At 36.9% G+C, this 20,377-nt stretch overlaps 1 protein-coding gene across 1 annotated transcript; it reads left to right on the forward strand.

Moving 5' to 3' along the window:
• Positions 1 to 840: 840 nt before the first annotated feature.
• On the forward strand, positions 841 to 20,377 carry LOC306861512 (tetraspanin-12-like). The gene is made up of 8 exons (XM_079403804.1): positions 841 to 1,338; positions 1,710 to 1,841; positions 4,369 to 4,451; positions 6,341 to 6,476; positions 13,634 to 13,699; positions 15,548 to 15,655; positions 16,140 to 16,283; positions 18,702 to 20,377. The coding sequence occupies exons 2-8, from the start codon at positions 1,776 to 1,778 to the stop codon at positions 19,002 to 19,004; spliced, it is 906 nt and encodes a 301-aa protein (XP_079259930.1). The 5' UTR covers positions 841 to 1,338; positions 1,710 to 1,775; the 3' UTR covers positions 19,005 to 20,377.

Consider the following 20,377-nt stretch of genomic DNA (forward strand, 5'->3'; position numbering starts at 1 on the left):
AAGGACAATGGATACACAATAATGCATATTATGATTGTTTTGTGACGTTTACATCTTAATAAAACAATGTTTGATTGTGTTTGATATATTTGAGCACAAAAGGTTACACTCTACAGTTAGCATATGCATAAACATTTTTATGTCAGTTTTTGCTTTTATCCCATTTTTCCCTCACTTTTGACGCAGACTGAAATCCATGGATTTTAGGATCAAAAACTTTTATTTTGGATGCGATTAATCGCGATTAATCGTTTGATAGCACTAGTATATACATAAGCCGCTTTTCCACCGAAATTAGTTTGTTCCAGGAACTTTTTTTCCCCGCAGACCAAAAATTGAAAGAGTGGAAAGGAGGACTAAGATCTCCAACGACAGTTTGCAGTGCTACATTTCATTGAGGCTGATAGAAGCACAAAACGCCATAGACGAAGTCTTCAGGTAAATGCAGTTTATAAATGCTCTCAGTATGATACAATGTTTACACAACGTTTTAAATCATGGTGGGTGAGGGCGTTTTTGTACCCGTTTAGCCAATCAGCGTACACTTATGTCAAGGATAGTTCCTAGAACTGTTTTAGACCCTACTCTGAAGTAGGAGCTAATTTAGTTCCTCCAAACGGAGTCCCTGGAACTGAAACCGTCCCTAGTTTCCGTGGTGCGAACACGCCAAAAAGTGGGTAGTTCCACAATTAGTTCGGGTGCTATGAAAAGGTTCCTGCGGTGCGAAAGGCCCTATAGACACGTTGGTCTATATATGAATAAATGTTAAAACGGCTTGCCATAATCGGGATGGATGATGACCCGGAGTTGCCTTTAGGACCCGGAGGCACCGCTGCTCCGGATGACACTCGCGCGTTTGGAGTGAAAGTCTCTTACAAGCACAAGTTAAACACAACACTTGTGGAAAGGCGAGGTGCACACAGCTGGTCCTGACTGGAGTATATAACGCCTGGCAGTGGCAGTGAATGGATCGCAACGAAAACGCCCGACTGTTGCGCGCAGCTCCGCCAGGAATATACGTATGATTTTTCATTGCAGGCGCAACTAAGTTTGAGGAGTTTCCTGCAACTTAATGCTGTACAAAATATAAAGGGATCGTCTGTGTAGTGCCTTCCAAACTTTGAACTTTTTTCTTTTTGGATACTCCAGGGATTTTATTTTTTTGGTGTGAAAAGTGTCAAAGTGAATTTATTAGCCATTGGAGAGGAGAAAGTTGCAACTTGTTCCTTTTAAAATCACAAAAATATTGCTTCCTAAACATCCCACGGATATTTATAACACCATTTCAAGACATTGATTCTGGATGCGCGCTGAACGCGCACAAGGACTTATGACATGGTATGATTTCAAAATTCTCTATACACATCTTAAACCAGCCTACCGGCCAAACTGGTCTTGAGATGGTCTTAACTGTTTTAGGATGCACTTAGCTGGTCTCCAGCCTGGCAAAGCTGGTCTTCAGATGTTCTTAGGTGGTCTAAGTTGGTCTTCGATGGTTTAATCTGATTTTAGCTAGTTTAGATGGGTGTGCAAAACTACTTTAAAATGAACAAACAGTTCAGTCTGACTAGGCTGGGAGACCAATTAAGACCTCCTTAGACCGGTTTCTGCACCAGCGATGTGTACCACATGACATCTCAAGCAAGCTGTATGATTGTTAAACTTTTAAAAATGCTTTACGCAGTTTTCAAACTGACTTTTCTCCTCAGCGGTTATGGTGCCGTGGTGGCAGGAGTTAAAATGAGGTCTTTTGGAGAGCAGTTGGTGCGCTCAGAATGGCCCGGGAGGATTCGGTGAAGTGTCTGCGCTGTCTGCTCTACGCGCTCAACTTTCTCTTCTGGGTAAGACGAGTCCAAGTCAGAGCAGGTGGCTGGGCGAGCGCTCACGTTACATGGCACAGTGTTGCTGTGCGCTCTGCGATCTCCAAGACGCGCAACAGCCACCCATTTTCCGACACACGCGCAATCTGTGTTCCCTCTCTCCCTATCCTATGTTATCTTTATGTAGAGCCTCTACAGCACAGCCTGTATCCCAGCTATGTTGGAATGGCGCACAGCTCACATTCTGCCGGGCGCTATTTTTAGGGAATTAAATGTGATAAGCACCAGGGTGTGTTTTTAGACCAAGAATGCCTGCGTAGGGCAAACTAAACCATGCCACTAATATTGCAGCATGTCAAACATAGCACAGTACCTAAATAGGTTTCTAAGCCAACCAAGTACACAAATACCATGTAATGCTTGCTTGCTTCTTAATACACTCAGCGAAAAAAATGCTGTACAAAGCTGTCACTGGGGCAATATTCTAATATACAAAAGCTAAATAGGCTACATCTCTGTAACTTAATTACACTTACAAATTAGTACTAAAAAGGTAGGCTACATATTAGTCCAGTTATATATATATATATATATATATATATATATATATATATATATATATATATATATATATATATATATATATATATATATATATATACTGGTACATCGCAATAAATGACAATGTTGTGGAAAAGTTCATTTATTTCAGTAATTCAACTCAAATTGTAAAACTTGTATATTAAATAAATTCAGTGCACACAGACTGCAGTAGTTTAAGTCTTTGGTTCTTTTAATTGTGATGATTTAGGCTCACATTTAACAAAAACCCACCAATTCACTATCTCAACAAATTAGAATACTTCATAAGACCAATAAAAAAAACATTTTTAGTGAATTGTTGGCCTTCTGGAAAGTATGTTCATTTACTGTATATGTACTCAATACTTGGTAGGGGCTCCTTTTGCTTTAATTACTGCCTCAATGCGGCGTGGCATGGAGGTGATCAGTTTGTGGCACTGCTGAGGTGGTATGGAAGCCCAGGTTGCTTTGATAGCGGCCTTCAGGTCATCTGCATTGTTGGGTCTGGTGTCTCTCATCTTCCTCTTGACAAAAGAGAAAAAAAAGAGAATCTATGGGGTTCAGGTCAGGCGAGTTTGCTGGCCAATCAAGCACAGTAACACCATGGTCACTGAACCAGCTTTTGGTACCTTTGGCTGTGTGAGCAGGTGCCAAGTCCTGCTGGAAAATGAAATCAGCATCTCCATAAAGCTTGCTAGCAGAAGGAAGCATGAAGTGCTCTAAAATTTCCTGTTAGATGGCTGCATTGACTGTGGACTTCAGAAAACACAGTGGACCAACACCAGCAGATGACATGGCAGCCCAAATCATCACTGACTGTGGAAACTTCACACTGGACTTCAAGCAACATGGATTCTGTGCCTCTCCACTCTTCCTCCAGACTCTGGGACCTTGATTTCCAAATTAAATGCAAAATTTACTTTCATCTGAAAAGAGGACTTTGGACCAATGAGCAACAGTCCAGTTCTTTTTCTCCACAGCCAAGGTAAGACGCTTCTGACGTTGTTTCTGTTTCAGAAGTGGCTTGGTAGCCCTTTTTCTGAAGCCCTTTTTCAAGGAGTGGACTCCAGCTTCAGTCCACTCTTTGTGAAGCTCACCCAAGTGTTTGAATCAGCTTTGCTTGACAGTATTCTCAAGCTTGCAGTCATCCCTGTTGCTTGTGTACCTTTTCCTACCCAAATTCTTCCTTCCAGTCAACTTTGCATTTAATATGCTTTGATACAGCACTCTGTAAACAGCCATACCTTTCAGTAACGACCTTCTGTGACTTACCCTCTTCGTGGAGGCCGTCAATGTACGTCTTCTGGATCATTGCCAAGTCAGCAGTCTTCTCCATTATTGTGGTTTCAAAGAACAAGAGATACCCAGAATTTATACTGTAGGGATGGTCATTAATTGAAACTCAAATGTAAATATTCTAATGTTTTGAGATACTGATTTTTGACTTTCATGAGCTGTAAGCTGTAATCATCAAAATTAAAACAAAAAAAACTTTTAAAATGTTTTACTTTACATGTAATGAATCTAAAATATATGAAAGTTTCACTTTTTGAAATAACTTACAAGAAAAAATTAACTTTTTCACAACATTCTAATTTATTGAGATGCACCTGTGTGTGTGTGTGTGTGTGTGTGTGTGTGTGTGTGTATAATTTATAAATATAAATTACAAAAAAGTATGAAGTATTAAGTAAAAGTTAAAAAAGTATAAATAACAATATTGTAACAAAGATATTGTTAATGCATTAACATGATCTAATGGGACCTAATTGTAAAGTGTTAACAATAAAATATATAATTGATTAAATCTTGAAACAAATATTAAAACAAAAATCGAACTTTTTTTGGGGATAAATGTTTTCGGAAAATGTTTTCTTGATTGTATTATCTTTATTAAAATAAGGATATCCATGTTTAATTATGGCTTAAGTACCTTCAAGTTTTCTTCTCTTTTTTCCCCCCCAAGCTTATGGCCCTGTGTGTGCTGGGAGTGTCCGCCTGCCTCAGGGATCACCTGAACAATGTGCTCACCTTAACCGCTGACACCAGGTGAGTGGTAGCGGACGGACAGGTGTGAGCCGTAAAATCCTTTCATTCGGGGCAGCGGTCCATGTAAAGGTCTAATCTACCGTTTTCCCACTTTTCAACCAGTCTGGATCAAATTACCTCGAGCTTATGAAGTAATTACAAGCATGAATGAGGTGTGAAGTTCTGGAGAAGAAATCAGATAAATACATTAAGACAGTTGAGACAGGGCCTGGGTTGAGAACCATTTGTGTATGCTTTGTAATTGTGTAGAGTTTGTTCCCCAAATCCTTTCAAGTATTAAAGGATAACTCCGCAAACCTGGAAGAACAATCCCAAAAGTATCAATATAATCCTGGAGGCGAGTGATGACAAAAAACAATTTATCACTAAGGTGTGTATTATAATTTGAGTCATTACTGAGTCCTCTGTGGCTCACATCATGACATGAATGGGAATCAACAGAGACAATTGTGTTATAACCTGATTGTACACAATGAATAGGTTTTCCAGAGTTGCACTGCAGTAACATGCTGAATCAGCCCTTCTTCCATGACGGTAAAAATCTCATCTTTGCAGAATGAAACATAATAGGATATCAACTAGAGTAGAACATTTTAGATTTATGCAGATATATGTGATCCTTAATTAGATATTTAGAAATAATATTAAGCTCGGCAGCAGCAATAATTTTTGAATAATAATTTTATTATATTAAAAATATATATTATAGTATAGCTTTATTTTATATAATAAAATATATATAATTTTAATATTAATACATTTTATTCATATATTATTTACATATTATTATTAACATGTATTATGCATGTACATGCATTTTACATGTATAAATTATGTATATAATTTATATTTTATATATATTATATATTTTTTTATTAATATATATAAAATACAAAATCACATTAAATACGAAAAATGCATGCCCAAAAATAAATGTTTCAAAATAATTAATTTATAAAAGTATTAATAAGATAAAAATATTATTATTATTAATTTATTAGTGCTAACAGTGTTAATGTAATTTATGAAATATATTTATTTTTATTAAATATGAAATGCTATTTTTTCATTACAAGTTAAGAAAAATACAAAATATGTCATATCTGCAGAAAGAAACATAATATGAACTAGTATAAATTAAGCTCAATCGACAGGAATTATTTATGCAAAATAATAATGTTTAACATTTTTAAATTATAAAATGAAAACTAGGTGTTATGGTGATACACTTACAATGGAAGTGAATACAGCCCATTTTCAAAGGTTTTAAAACAAGAGACATGCAGCTCTTTAGGGTTTATGGTATTACGTTATCATGGCAGTTGGATATAGCCTATACGTTTACACAGAAAAGGCTAGTAGTAGTTTTTTTCATGGTAAAATCATGCAGGTTGTTTACATCTTGTGGCTATACTACTGAAATTGTGTTTTAATGCTTACAGATTGGCCTCAATTCCACTGTAAGTGTCTCACTATAAACAGATTTTTGTGTTTTCGATAGAGACAAGCGGAAATTTTGTTGCAATTGTGGTACACAACATTATGCCACAAAAGCTGTCAACTGAGCAGAATGTGTACAGAACCCAGATTATTCCTTAAAAATGTAGCGTTGCATCTTAAAAACAGTGTTGCATCTGAGAAAACTGCAGCAAAAGAAAGCCAAACAGAATTAGAGACAGCAAGAAACAGGAAGAGAGAGAGCTTGCATTCCTACAGAGTATAATCACAGTTTATTTGCAACTGGTGTATTACTCAAATATGCTGCCCTATGAGAGGAGGAAGAGACAAGTGAGCAGGATGGACGGATAAATAAACAAAAGGCCTGCCAAAAAATGTCTCTCTCTCTCTCTCTCTCTCTCTCTCTTTCTCTCTCTTTCTCTTTCCCTCAGACTGGAGGAAGCAGCCGTTCTCACATACTCCCCCGTCGTCCATCCTGTCGTCATCACCGTGTGCTGTTTTCTAATCATCGTGGCTATGGTGGGCTACTGCGGCACACTCAAGTGCAATCTGCTCCTACTGTCTTGGGTAAGTAGAACTGGGAAGAGAAAAAAAAATTCAAAAGACGAGGACAGCAGGAACATTGTGTGGTTTGGAATGTGTGCGGTTTTGTGTACCAAGAATATTTTAAGTTTAGCTGGCAGTGACGTTGTTGACCCCAACCACCCCTCCAACCAGATTCCAACAAGTCATGCTTTGCTTTCTTTATCCACACATCCCCTCTGAGACCGCTGTGTCGTCACTTCATACACTAGAGGGGAGTAGAGAGAGACATCGCATCCTTAAACTCTTCCTCAACCATTTACTTGTGTAATGTGATGTATTTCCAAGTGAAATTGGGTATTTGATGAGATGAAACTTGATTTATTTCATTGGTAACTGATTGGATTGTGAAAAGCGGCCTTTGCGTATGAAAATGGAATCAGGTAGTTAAAACATACAGCAAGCGTCCTTGATGTCAGCAGAAAAGTTTGTTTTAAAGTCTGAGTAAATTTTAATTATTTAATCTATTTAGACTATATGAAAAAGGTCATTAAAAATGTCCAAACTGCTCACTGCTAATTCGCTGAAATTGAAAGTTAATTTGCTTTTTAAATCTGATGTGGAACACACACAAATATATTTTAAAAAAGTGTCCAGGCTGCTATTTTCTGTGCAATAAAAGTTACAATAAAATATATATAATTATTTTTTTTTTTATTATATTTTTCTCCCCCAAATGTATTAATACTTAATTATATTGTAATTAATACATTTTTATTTATTTAATTTACAGTACACGTTTTCGACACTCATATATATGTGTGTGTGTGTGTATATATATATATATATATATATATATATATATATATATATATATATATATATATATATATATATATATATATATTAGTAAAAATACAAAAAAAGAATTCATGCATTAAAATTAGAATTTTTATTATTAGTTAATATTAATTAAAATTATCATTATTATTAGTAGTCGTAGTAGTAATAGTATTAGTAGTATTTTATTTATTTATTTACATTTTTATTAATAAAACAAACTTTTTTAGTTAATTTGTTTTTAGAAAATGTTTTTGCTTTTCTTAAATAACACGTAATGGTTAATAATGCACAGTAAGCTGTGCAACGTGCAATAATGGCTCAGTATGTTGACTTTAAAGACACCATAACATTAAAATTGACCATATTTGCCATCATCTTTATGTTGAAGTAACAAAAGACATGCAGGCAGAAAATGTTAATCAGTAATATCACAGCATAACATTCATATTCAAATCCCAATGGACATGTTGGACAGTAAGTCCTGCTACTGTTATTTCCCACCAAATATTGTTTTTCACTTGGAAATATGTCTTATAGAAATTAAATGCAGTGAGAATGCAGTTTCATGTAGTTTTGACTCAACTGCAGACATCTGTGTTTAAAACTAGTGTCACTCATCTCAGAACTATCTTTCTTATATTAGATGTCACGGTGCACCCTGCGTCTAGTTATGCTTATCATCAGAATGTGCGTGTCAGGTGATAATAACTGCCTCAGACACTTGTAGCAACTTGCTCTGTAGGTTATGGAGGCCGTAAAGCCCCTGCGTCTCTGAGACAGAGTTAGACAGCAGTAATGTGTAGGCACTGCACATCACTCAACATGATGGACTGTCTAGGAGAGCCAAATAGAGGGCATATAGTTATAGCCATTGTGAGAGATTTTTGTGTGTTTAGACGGATATGTTGGTGACATTATGACTTGTGAAATTGCAAGATCTTGACAGGCTGTTAGCACAGATGATATAAACAATTTGGGGAGGAAGGAAAATCCACCCTTCATCTGACCCTTAGAATTAAACAGGCTGTTTTTCCTACTTTTAAAATGACAGTCCACCCAAAAAAAAAGAAAGAAAATCTGTCATCATTTACTCACTCGTATGTTGTGTTGCAAACCCATTTGACGTGGAACAGAAAAGGAAGATATTTAACAAAACGTCCGGGTTGCTCTTTTCCCTGCAATGAAAGTGACATTTTATATATATATATACACTCACCTAAAGGATTATTAGGAACACCTGTTCAGTTTTTCATTAATGCAATTATCTAATCAACCAATCACATGGCAGTTGCTTCAATGCATTTAGGGGTGTGGTCCTGGTCAAGACAATCTCCTGAACTCCAAACTGAATGTCAGAATGGCAAAGAAAGGTGATTTAAGCAATTTTGAGCGTGGCATGGTTGTTGGTGCCAGACGGGCCGGTCTGAGTATTTCACAATCTGCTCAGTTACTGGGATTTTCACGCACAACCATTTCTAGGGTTTACAAAGAATGGTGTGAAAAGGGAAAAACATCCTGTATGCGGCAGTCCTGTGGGCGAAAATGCCTTGTTGATGCTAGAGGTCAGAGGAGAATGGGCCGACTGATTCAAGCTGATAGAAGAGCAACTTTGACTGAAATAACCACTCGTTACAACCGAGGTATGCAGCAAAGCATTTGTGGAGCCACAACACGCACAACCTTGAGGCGGATGGGCTACAACAGCAGAAGACCCCACCGGGTACCACTCATCTCCACTACAAATAGGAAAAAGAGGCTACAATTTGCACGAGCTCACCAAAATTGGACGGTTGAAGACTGGAAAAATGTTGCCTGGTCTGTTGAGTCTCGATTTCTGTTGAGACATTCAGATGGTCAGAATTTGGCGTAAACAGAATGAGAACATGGATCCATCATGAATTGTTACCACTGGGCAGGCTGCTGGTGGTGGTGTAATGGTGTGGGGGATGTTTTCTTGGCACACTTTAGGCCCCTTAGTGCCAATTGGGCATCGTTTAAATGCCACGGCCTACCTGAGCATTGTTTCTGACCATGTCCATCCCTTTATGACCACCATGTACCCATCCTCTGATGGCTACTTCAAGCAGGATAATGCACCATGTCACAAAGCTCGAATCATTTCAAATTGGTTTCTTGAACATGACAATGAGTTCACTGTACTAAAATGGCCCCCACAATCACCAGATCTCAACCCAATAGAGCATCTTTGGGATGTGGTGGAACGGGAGCTTCGTGCCCTGGATGTGCATCCCACTTTTTCCCAATTTTTTATTTTTTTTTGAATTGTATAAATAGAAAATAAATACAATTTAATAAAATAAATTAAATAAATTAAATAATTCAAAAAATATTATTTTTTAAATTATATATGTAATGAAAATAGCTTTAAGAAAGAAAAAGCATTTTCCAATCCCACTGTATTTTTTTTAAATTGTTTTTAATTGTTTTTTTTTTTTTTACCTAAAATCCTTATGGTAAATAAGAAAAGTTCATGTCCATATTACTTGTCAGTTACTATTTTCCAGCTTCTGTAAACATGTTGGACTGTTTTATTTCAAAAGAGCAAGGATAATCCTGTTTTCTACACAGCCGCCCTTTTAAATGCTGTATCAGTGTGCAACATTTAGAAGTCGAGCAAATCTGTTTAACGATGATGCATTTAAGAAATCCCAGCATGGAGGGGGAGGAGAGAGCAGGCAGAGGGGTGTTTTGTGGCTCTCTGTCCCAGGTGTGTGGGGTTCCCGTCTGCTGACCCAGACTGAGGGCCTGTTTCTGGGACTCCTTGGCCCATCTCTCTCCCTCCTCCTCCTCCTCTCTCTGGGTCTCCATTCATCTTTTCAGGAGCCTTTCTCCTCTCCTCTCTGCCCCGGCGGGCTTGTGTTACCCAGCGGCTCGGCGACAAACAATATTATCTGGCTGAGATACAATAGGTAAACCAATCCAGGAGGAGAGCGGGAAGACATGAAGAGAGGAGAGGCGCTTGGGTTACGTGGTCGTTCTATTCATCAGCCGCGCTCTCACCGAGTGCTGCGACCTGGCTGAACACACACACACATTAACTCAAACGCTCTCACACACTCTTTATCCTGTCAAAGAAAGGGAGAAGGCAACCAGGAGATCATGAGAGCAGAGAAAACGTCATATTAAACATCAGTACATGGCAAGAAATGTAAGGCTACGTCCATATTAATCCAAAATTATCATTCCATATGGTCAAAAATGCAAAACTGTCATCAACTTTTTGTGGTAGGACAGCAATTGCGATTAAATATTCTGTCATCTTTGCAGGAATGTAATATGAAGAATATTGTATGTTTACAATATACATCACATGAATAAACATGCATCATCATTTTTAAATACCCCAGTTATTAAAGTCCACACTAAAAAGCAAAAAGTCTTGAATATCCACTGAATATCCACTTAGACAAAAACGCTTTATCAGTGTAGACAAAATGTAGAGAAAAAATTCATAAATAGAAAAGTTGCTTGCAATAAGATTAAGAAAATAAATAATAAATTGTTCAGTTTTATCGGTTTTAACTAAAAATATTTAATATTTTTAAATATTTTTAAAAAATATAATAACAATATAATATAATAGAAATGTATATTTTATAAAAGTACATACATGTAAAAAAAAATTAAGAAAATAAATAGGAAAAACCTTTAAAAACAGTTTTATTAATACATATGATTTTTTTTACTGTACTTTTATCTAAATAAATTTACAATAAAATTATTTTATTTTAAATTATACAAGTGCAATTAGGTATCATGTACAGTATAAAATTTTTTTATTTATTTTTAATTAATTTTGATAAATCTTAAAATTTAAGTGTTATTAAATGATGTTTAAAAAAAAAAAAAAAAAAATGCAAGACCAACATTCAACATTTTAGATCAGATTAAAAAACTATTGTCAAGATTTATTAAAGACACAGTGAAAGATTAACGATGAAAAAGTATGGACAAGTTATTTTTGTGGCTGACCTTATAGCATATGCATTTGTAGGAGTTAAAAAAATGTTGCTTATATTATAATAACGTACATTTGAAGTCTGTCCAGCCGATGTGCGGCCTTAAATATCTAGTATCGATCGATATGGATGAAGGCTAATGTTGGCCAATAATCAATACAGTACCAATATATTGTGCATCCCTAATTTCTTAAAGTAATAGCACATCTCTCCTCCATAAATCACATAATTTGAGGTGTCATTCATGTCCACAGCACAGTCTGTAATCAAACCCAAAAGTAGCAGTTTAATGAAATTAACAGTAGCCATCTGTCAAAACAAATCTGATATGACTTAATAATCGACTCACTCTCGTTCTGTTTGCATGACTAAGTGATAAAGGGGGTGTAAGTTGTTCCGGTGAAAAGGAAATCCATCCATTTCGACGTGTCCTGTTTTCTGTAACAATAACAGCCAAAAAAATGTGTGAGTGTGAAAGAGGAAAAGTAAAACTCTCAACAAATCAATAAACCGACAGGTCACCGAGAGAATGTAACCTCTTTAACCCTGAGAAAAATATGTGCGTGTTTGCAGATGAGCCAGCTTGTTGGGAACTTCCAGAGGTTACAAGTTCACACTGGACATATTTGAACAGCAGATATTAGCTGGGATTAGCTGGGATAATTTTTTCGTGGGAGGCATCTGACAGACCAAATGGACTGAAATGCTAACACAGCAGTAGAACAGCCACAAATATTTAGAGTCTCCCAAATAAACAAGCTGTCAGACGGGGTCTGCTCTGAATGCGGCTCCTAACACTGTCATTCATCTTGATAATCTCTCTCAGTGTGCTCAACAGAGAGGAACTATGTATATGTTAAAGAGATTCTGAGAAAGACAGAGCATGTTTGTCTTCAGAACAGGAGGGGATGAGATTGATGTGTTGGTTCACAGGGCCCTAAAGACTAAATCTGTGCATCTGTCAATGCAAAAAAGCATTGGAATTTTGATTCTCTTTTGTTCCATTCAGTCTGTGCATCCATACTGCACACAGTATATATTTTAAATAGTATGGGGAAAATTAAGCAAAAAAAATAAACAAGCCAGATAGTAGTATATGCTACATTTTTGTCACTATATTCTCATTGTTTCAAATTTAAGTCATCAAATGGTGAAATTCTAATGTTTTAAAATGTATATTAATAAACTCTATCGCTCTCTCTTGTATAATTTATTTTACAATTTCAAAGATGATAATTGGGTACCACTTGAACACTTAAATATAAAACAGAATAATATATAAATATTGAATTCCAAGATGATAATGGAGATAACTGGATGTTAATTGCTGAATGAATGATGTTGAACACACAACAATGTAGCATGATATTTAAAATATAAATTATTGCACACTGCTACACATACAAAAAAATGCTTGCAATAAGATTAAGAAAATAAATAATAAATAGGTCAGTTTTATTTACATGCATAAATACAAAATTTACTTGCAATAAGATCAGGAAAGTAAATAATAAATAGGCCAGTTTTATCGGTTTTAAATAAAAATATTCGTACTGGGCAACGATTAATCGTGATTAATCGCATCCAAAATAAAGGTTTTTGTTTATATAATATATGTGTGTGTACTGTGTATATTTATTATTTATATGTAAATACTCTCACATACAATATATATGTATTGAATGTATTTACATTATGGAATTGTGATGATTTAATACCTGGAAAGTCATGTTGAGTGGGTTGTACAATGAGATACAGTATGCTCTATGATATTTGCATATTTTGCATACTGCATACTGCAAAAAATAGTATGTCTAGTATAGTATTCTGAACACAGCCTGTCACAATTAGTGAAGTGACATACTGCCAAGTATGGTGACCCATACTCGGAATTTGTGCTCTGCATTTAACCCATCCAAAGTGCACACACACAGCAGTGAACACACACATACTGTGAACACACACCCGGAGCAGTGGGCAGCCATTTATGCTGCGGCGCCCGGGGAGCAGTTGGGGGTTCGGTGCCTTGCTCAAGGGCACCTCAGTCGTGGTATTGAGGGTGGAGAGAGCGCTGGACATTCACTCCCCCCACCTACAATCCCTGCCGGCCCGAGACTCGAACCCGCAACCTTTAGATTACGAATCCGACTCTCTAACCATTAGGCCACAACTTCCCCAAAACTTCCCCAAAACTCAAAATTACGCAAAACTCCCAAGAGACGACCTGAGAGACAAACCAGACCTCAGATCCCAGCATACGTGAACAAACACACACACATTTGCTCTCCTTTCTGTATGATCATCAACACCTTCCTTCTGCCCTATTGTTTCAAAAGATATATTTAACCAAACTGTTTTCATCTGTGTGTGCGTTCGCAGTATTTTGGCAGTCTGATGGTGATATTCTGCGTGGAGCTGGCCAGCGGAGTGTGGACGTACGACGAGGTGCGTGATACTATGAATAAACAGGAATGCCTACACTCTCCTCTCTCTCACGTCAACAACATGGTCGCCGCACGGCCATTCCCATGAGCATTGGAATGAGGATCCGATTTCTAAGCCGCCTGTTTACGATCTAATCTTAACTATTATGACTTCAAAAGCCCAGCTCCAGCACATTTCCTTTTGGAGGAGTTAATAAGCAGAGTGTTTACGTTTATTTATGTGCGGATGGAGGGTGGAGTCATCTATTTAAATGCTCTAGTTGGCTCTTGAAGCAAGATTAGCATCAGGTTTTACAGAAACCGGTCTCTGATCTGTGCGGACTAAAAGATTTGATCAGCAAAAGGGAAAGGGGATTGCAGGTAGCATCTGCTTCTGTTAGCCCAGGGATATGAGAGATAAGGCGCACCTCCAGGGGAAGAGATCACACACACCTGGCTTTAATCTAGCTTCTCTCATTCAGACATACACAGCTTCTGCTTGAAGACACGCTCTTATCAACAACCTAAAAACCTTTGTTGGGTGTGATGGTCCTATTGTGCTGTGGCCTAATGTGACCCTGTGTGTGGGTGAGCGGATGGGCAATGAGCTTGTTTACTCCTCCGCACCTGGCCTGGTCACATGTTAGCAGTTGTATCAACAGTGTATCCACTCCAACTTTCCTTGGAATAAAGTCAACATTAAATGGCATTCGCAACCCATCTTATTTCCAAAATGTTTCGTATTTAACTCTTTCCCCGCCAGTGTTTTTGATAAAATGTTGCCAGCCACTGCCAGCATTTTTGAGGATTTTTGCTAAACTTTCTTGGCCCCGGAATATTTTGTTGTATGAATATCTGAACATGCAATACTTCCAAATAAAGGGCGGAGCCTCTACTTAAAAAAAATAAAAATAAAATTATTCTAGCTTCAAGCATTCTTTTTTTTATCAACACTTGAATTTGTAAAAAATGCAACATTTTAAACAAAATGCTGAGAAAATCAAGTTTTTTAAAGTAAATATATAAAAGTAATATTTAAAATAAATCTGTATTTAATATATAAATATAAAGACAAATATAGGCATGTTCTATAGTATAACATTCATACAGTCAAGAATATATATATATATATATATATATTTATTTATGAATATTTATTCATTTATTTTTATTATATATTATTATTCATTATTTTTGTTTATTTCTTTACAGTTTATATATGGAAATAGGAATTTGCCATATTTGAGAGTCCGACCTAGATTGCATCAGCCAAAAAGGAAAGTCATTTCGGAGGTTTAGCATGTTGTTATGGTTTAATGAAAGATTACAAATACTTTTTTCCCCCTTTAGAATAACATGCAGTCATGAATTACTCACAATAAGGCCAGGAATACGTATTAATAAAGCATATTAGTCGATTGTAATTTCATGTTGACTTTAAACTGACAAGCTTTAGCCAGTTCTGCTGAGATGACACATCTAGCCCTGGGCATCATGGGTACTTATCATATGCCCCTCACGATGGTTTCCGAGGTGCGAAAACAGAAGTGTCTCATGGGTACTGAACCGTAAAATGCCAACTAGTATATAAACAACACTTGCGCACACACTTGTGAATAGGGCATTTCATAACTAGCCAATAAACTGGTCATAAGAGAGCCTAAAATTGGAAGTGTGGGCGTGTGGATGTTCCTTTAAACAGCCTGGAAATCACATTGCTTTTGTTATTTAGAAACTGCAATTACTGAGCATGTGGGGAATTGATTTTATGTGGTTACAAAATCACAAGGGACAGTTACAAGGCTTAAAATAATGAAATGATTTCTTTATGAATATTTCTCCATAACGCCCTCTCTCTTTCTCTCTTCAGCCTATGGTACAAAGGTCTGATATGATAAGTCTGAAGTCACGTATGCCTCATTTCGGTCTGCAGCGCTACCAGTGGCTCACACATGCCTGGAACTCTATACAAACAGAGGTGAGAGGTCAAAATCATCAGCAGGATAGCAGCTCGTCTAACACCTAACCAGAAGTAATTCTAGTGTTGTCACTGAAAGCGAAAATGCTGAGCGAAGCCATTTAGTCAGTGTGAAACATCTGATCTTGAAAAAGACAAAACCTTTTATTTTTTGCATTTCTTCTATAGCTTTCTTCTTAGTCTAGTTGTCTAATAAACCTGCCATTGTATATTATGAATATTGTTGGTTCCTTGACAAACTGCTTTTGTTTGATTGCTGCAGATAAAAGAGTTTACTTAATGTATAAATGTTAATGATAAAGTTATGTAAAGTAGGACTTTGAACCAGCACAAGGAATACACAGGCCAACTGCAATTCAGAATGCAAATATTATGAAAACATCACTTTAAATTACACATTTTTGTTTTGTGCTTGTAAATGTTACGTATTAATGCCTACAAATAAACAATGAGACCAGGCTGAATTTTCAAACCTGCCTTACAGTTGAAGTGTTGTGGAGTGATCTACTTCACTGACTGGCTGGAAATGACGGAGATGGAGTGGCCACCTGACTCCTGCTGCTCCAATCAGTATCCAGGATGTGCCCGCCACGCCCACTACCATGACCTCAGTGACCTTTACCAGGAGGTGAGCTTATTTTGATGTTGTAACCTCCAGGATTTTTGTATTATTCCTCTAGGCCAGATAGGGTTGATAATTTTGTTTATTATTATTATTATTAGAATAATTAAGGTCACAAAACGACTCATAATAAGTAAATGTATTTGTTTAATTGATAGATACCGGCTGATTTGATCATACCAACATAGGTTTGAAGTTGTTTAGACTTGTGGCAAGATGGTTAAATGCTGAAGTGAAGTTGTTTTGATTTCTGCATGTGAAGGGCATAATAATAATGAAAGTCACGAATGTACACCGGAGAGGTCTTCTTATGTGGTCCAATGGTGTCTCGTGGAATTCAATGATGCGGCAGACAAAGGTGTTTGTCTGCATTATGTATACACACAAACGATTGTCAAGTCTAACCTGGACAGATAGATAAACTTGCGAATTGAATTGTGGTGGACCATTGGTCAATAATACATATATTCAGTGATATGGAAATCAAAAGAAAACAGCATTGACTTCTTAAGCCATTTCTTGCAATGTCTATTCATTGATTTACTCATCTGTCACAAAAATGTCATCTTCCTTTTGGGAGCTTTTTCCGTAAATATTGGTATGTGTGGAATAGCATGTAATTAATTTGATTAAAATTTGAATTGATTGATAGCCCTAATTAAAACATGACTTTGCAGTTGACTTTGTAAAAATGAGGCCAAACAGTGGAGAGATTCACTCACCTGCTGAGCGTTTAAACAAGCTCTATTGCCAGTGAATGTTATGAGCGACTCCAGCAGTGCAATTAAAGTCAGTCACGTAGCGCAGACACGCACCTGTGTGTTGAGTACCAAAACACTGTCTAGGACAAACCCAACACAGTGTCTCATCCAGCCCCCTGCTCTTCAAATGCCCTGTCTGTGACTCCTCTGCCACACTATAGTTCAACCTTTGAAGGTTTTGAAAAATGTTTAAAAAGCTTTGAAGTTTGGAGGTTTATAAGACAAAATGAGTTTAGAGATGGATAGATCGATAGATAGATAGATAGATAGATAGATAGAACAACAGAACGATAGACAGAATGATAGACAGATGGATAGATAGAATGACAGAATGATAGATAGATAGAACGATGGATGGATGGACGGACGGACCCTAATTTTGCCCAACCCTGCCCTGTTATACATGCATATCTGCTGCCTGTTCAGGCCTCAGAAAAAGTGTAAACATTATAAACACAGTGTGTTTGAGGTAAAGCAGCCAGCAGAGCTCAGCCTTTCAGACAAATCCCACAGCAGAAGAGAGAAAGCGGGGCTTTGTTGAATAAGACAGGAACATTGATCACTAGAGGGAGAGTCAGGAGTGAAGGACTGAGGGTGTGGAGTCTGATCCTCACCCACTTCCTGTCTCTTTGTCTTTGTCTCTCTTTCTGAGTGGAGGACAGGGGAATTACTCCACAGTATAAATCCTTCACTAACAGGAAATAGTTTACCTGCCCTTCCACAATTCAGCATAGGAAATACCCAAAACACACAGGCACACACGCGAGCGGATGAATGTGTCACATCGCTCGCATAGTAGCGTGGCAGCTGTTGCGCTGGCAGAAATGTAGGGGAGAGTTACATGAAAACAGCCTGTTAAAGCGGAAGTGTGAATTTTTTCTGTTAAAATACTTTCGCATGGACCAGTTTAATGTGAAAAGACTACAGAGAGACATTAGAAGTATGGATAAAAAAGAGCTTTTTTGCGCTTTCCACATTGTTTGTTTGACTGGATTGACACATTCACTTCTGGCTAAATGAATTCATCGGAATAATTTCTGACGGAGGTAAAAAGTAAAAAAGTAAATGGACACTTGATTTTATCTTGATTTTTCCCCATTGGGAATTGATTGAATGGTGAAAAGCAGGCAGTATGTGCCATAATGTGTCTAGAATAATAATGTAGCTAATGCTAATTTGCTAAAACAGTGCCTAAATAGCCACTACTGGTACAAGTATCTAAAACTAGCAAGGCCTGATGTCAGGGGAAATGAAGTTGAACCCCCCCCTGGAATAGCATTATTAGAGATTCATTAAACCAGGAAAGAAACAACTAAAACTGATTTTTTCAAGAGTGCCCCATCCAAGATAGGAAGATAATTAAAGAACACATATAATTAAACTAAATAAAAAATAATAGTAAAGTAAAATAAATAAATAAAAATGAATTTAAAAAGCTTAAAAAATGGTAATTAAAAAGTACAATTTTAAAATAAAAAAAATATTAAATATAAAAAAATTAAAACTTTAGAAAAATGTACCACAAATAAGAGATTAATCAAAAGTAATCAATGACACGATATTTTCCACCCTTTAGTTTGTTAGAATTATCCAACCCAGAAACGTGCATTAAGAAATGAACTAGGGTTGACATAACATCACATACTAAATTTGTTTTCAACAGGGTTGTGGACCCAAGATCTACAGTTTTATCCGGGGCACTAAGCAACTGCAGGTGTTGAGGTTCTTGGGTGTGTCGATCGGCGTGGCTCAGATCTTAGCCATGACGTTGACTGTGACACTCTTATGGGCCCTCTATTACGACCACAAACCACCTGACCCAGCATCCCCGGATGCTTTAATCCACACGCACAGCTCTGCAGAAGATGCTCAGAAGCCCAGCCACTCACATCCACGAGCGCCTGAGGCCTGGGCCAATGCGCCTGCTAATGGACACACCCAGTTTGAGATGGAGCAACTTTCCTAGCAGTGACTTCATGGTGACCCATCGGCTACTTCAACACTGCGGAGACACTGAAAAATGACACTGAATAGATCGGTCAGCAGTGAACTGGACCAGAAAATGGACCTTGTGGAATGTGAAGTAGTTCTGGGTGCCTGGATAACAAGATTTAGATGGTGTGAAGTGTTTTATAGAAAACTTTATATACCTGTGGATAAAGTGGCTTTTTGTGGTCATCACATAGAAGATGAAGAGGATTTACGGGGTTCTTCCTAAATAAAGCCACTGCCTCTATCTCTACAGACTTGAATTCTCCAGAGGGAGGTTTCTAGAATGAACTGTTTTCGCTTAAATCTTCCTTCCTCTCAGTGAAATGGCCCGTCACCACTTACACTGACATTGTTGCAAACCTGGTGATTTTGGTCACTATTTTGCCATGCGAATTTTAAGAGATTTCTTTTATCATATTCCAAAATTGGCAATCTTTTAACATTCGCTTCACACTATGATCACAATTTACCTCAAGTTTGTTCAGAAAAAAATCACTAATTCCTTCTTTCACCAAGCTACGACAGACTTCAAACACTCCGACTTGTTTTCTTTACTAGCGCAAAGGTTTGCGTGGTACTATTTAAATGTTTGTTTGAACATTCATATTCATTTTAATGAGCGTTCATGACAATTTTGCCTAAGATATACAGTGTGACAGGCAAAACAAACAGTTTGCATTGGCTTTTCTCAAACGGTTCATATTGTGAAATCTGACACACACACACATAGAAACACACATGGACACAAGTTTGAGTCTTAATGAGATTTTTCAGTTGGAATGAATGACGTTGCTGCTAAAAGCTCATTATGAAGATACTAGGATACATTTGTATGGGTTTTCATGTCTTAATTTAACAGCTCCGTGATTTGATTCATATGGACTGGTGCATTAATGAGTGCTTTAGATCTCAAAAGTAGTAATAATTTTCTATGCAGTAATAGTCTGCACAAAAAATAGCTTATTAAAGGGTTAAACTCTGCTGAAAGTTTGAGAAACCTCTTGCATGTGAATCACAGTGCATTAAACACATCGAGATGGTGTTACTCGAAAACTGTGTGTTTGTTCATAGCCAATTCACATTTCAGCCAACATAACTTCTCAGGGTACACGTTTTAATTAATTAATATTTTATCATGGATGAATCAAAGGAGCAAATTATGGAAGGTCTTGAACACCAACAAGTTTAAGGTGATAGAAGATAAACAGTACAGATGATATTTCATTTAAAAATAAAATATATTACACAACATATTCTACATATTGTGTAATATATATAGTTTCAATGTTTTCAATTAAGTAATCAAAAGACATGAACATTTATTGTATATATATAAAAATAGTCAAT

The sequence above is a fragment of the Barbus barbus genome, assembly GCF_936440315.1.
Source record: "Barbus barbus genome assembly, chromosome: 42".
NCBI lineage: Eukaryota > Metazoa > Chordata > Actinopteri > Cypriniformes > Cyprinidae > Barbus > Barbus barbus.

What these genes read in the sequence shown, in the direction of transcription:
- LOC306861512 (XM_079403804.1), top strand. Translation starts at nt 1,776, where the DNA reads ATGGCCCGGGAGGATTCGGTGAAGTGTCTGCGCTGTCTGCTCTACGCG. An exon ending in ACCTTAACCGCTGACACCAG is followed by an intron (nt 4,452 to 6,340) that starts GTGAGTGGTAGC and finishes TCTTTCCCTCAG; the next exon opens with ACTGGAGGAAGCAGCCGTTC. An exon ending in TCAGTGACCTTTACCAGGAG is followed by an intron (nt 16,284 to 18,701) that starts GTGAGCTTATTT and finishes TGTTTTCAACAG; the next exon opens with GGTTGTGGACCCAAGATCTA.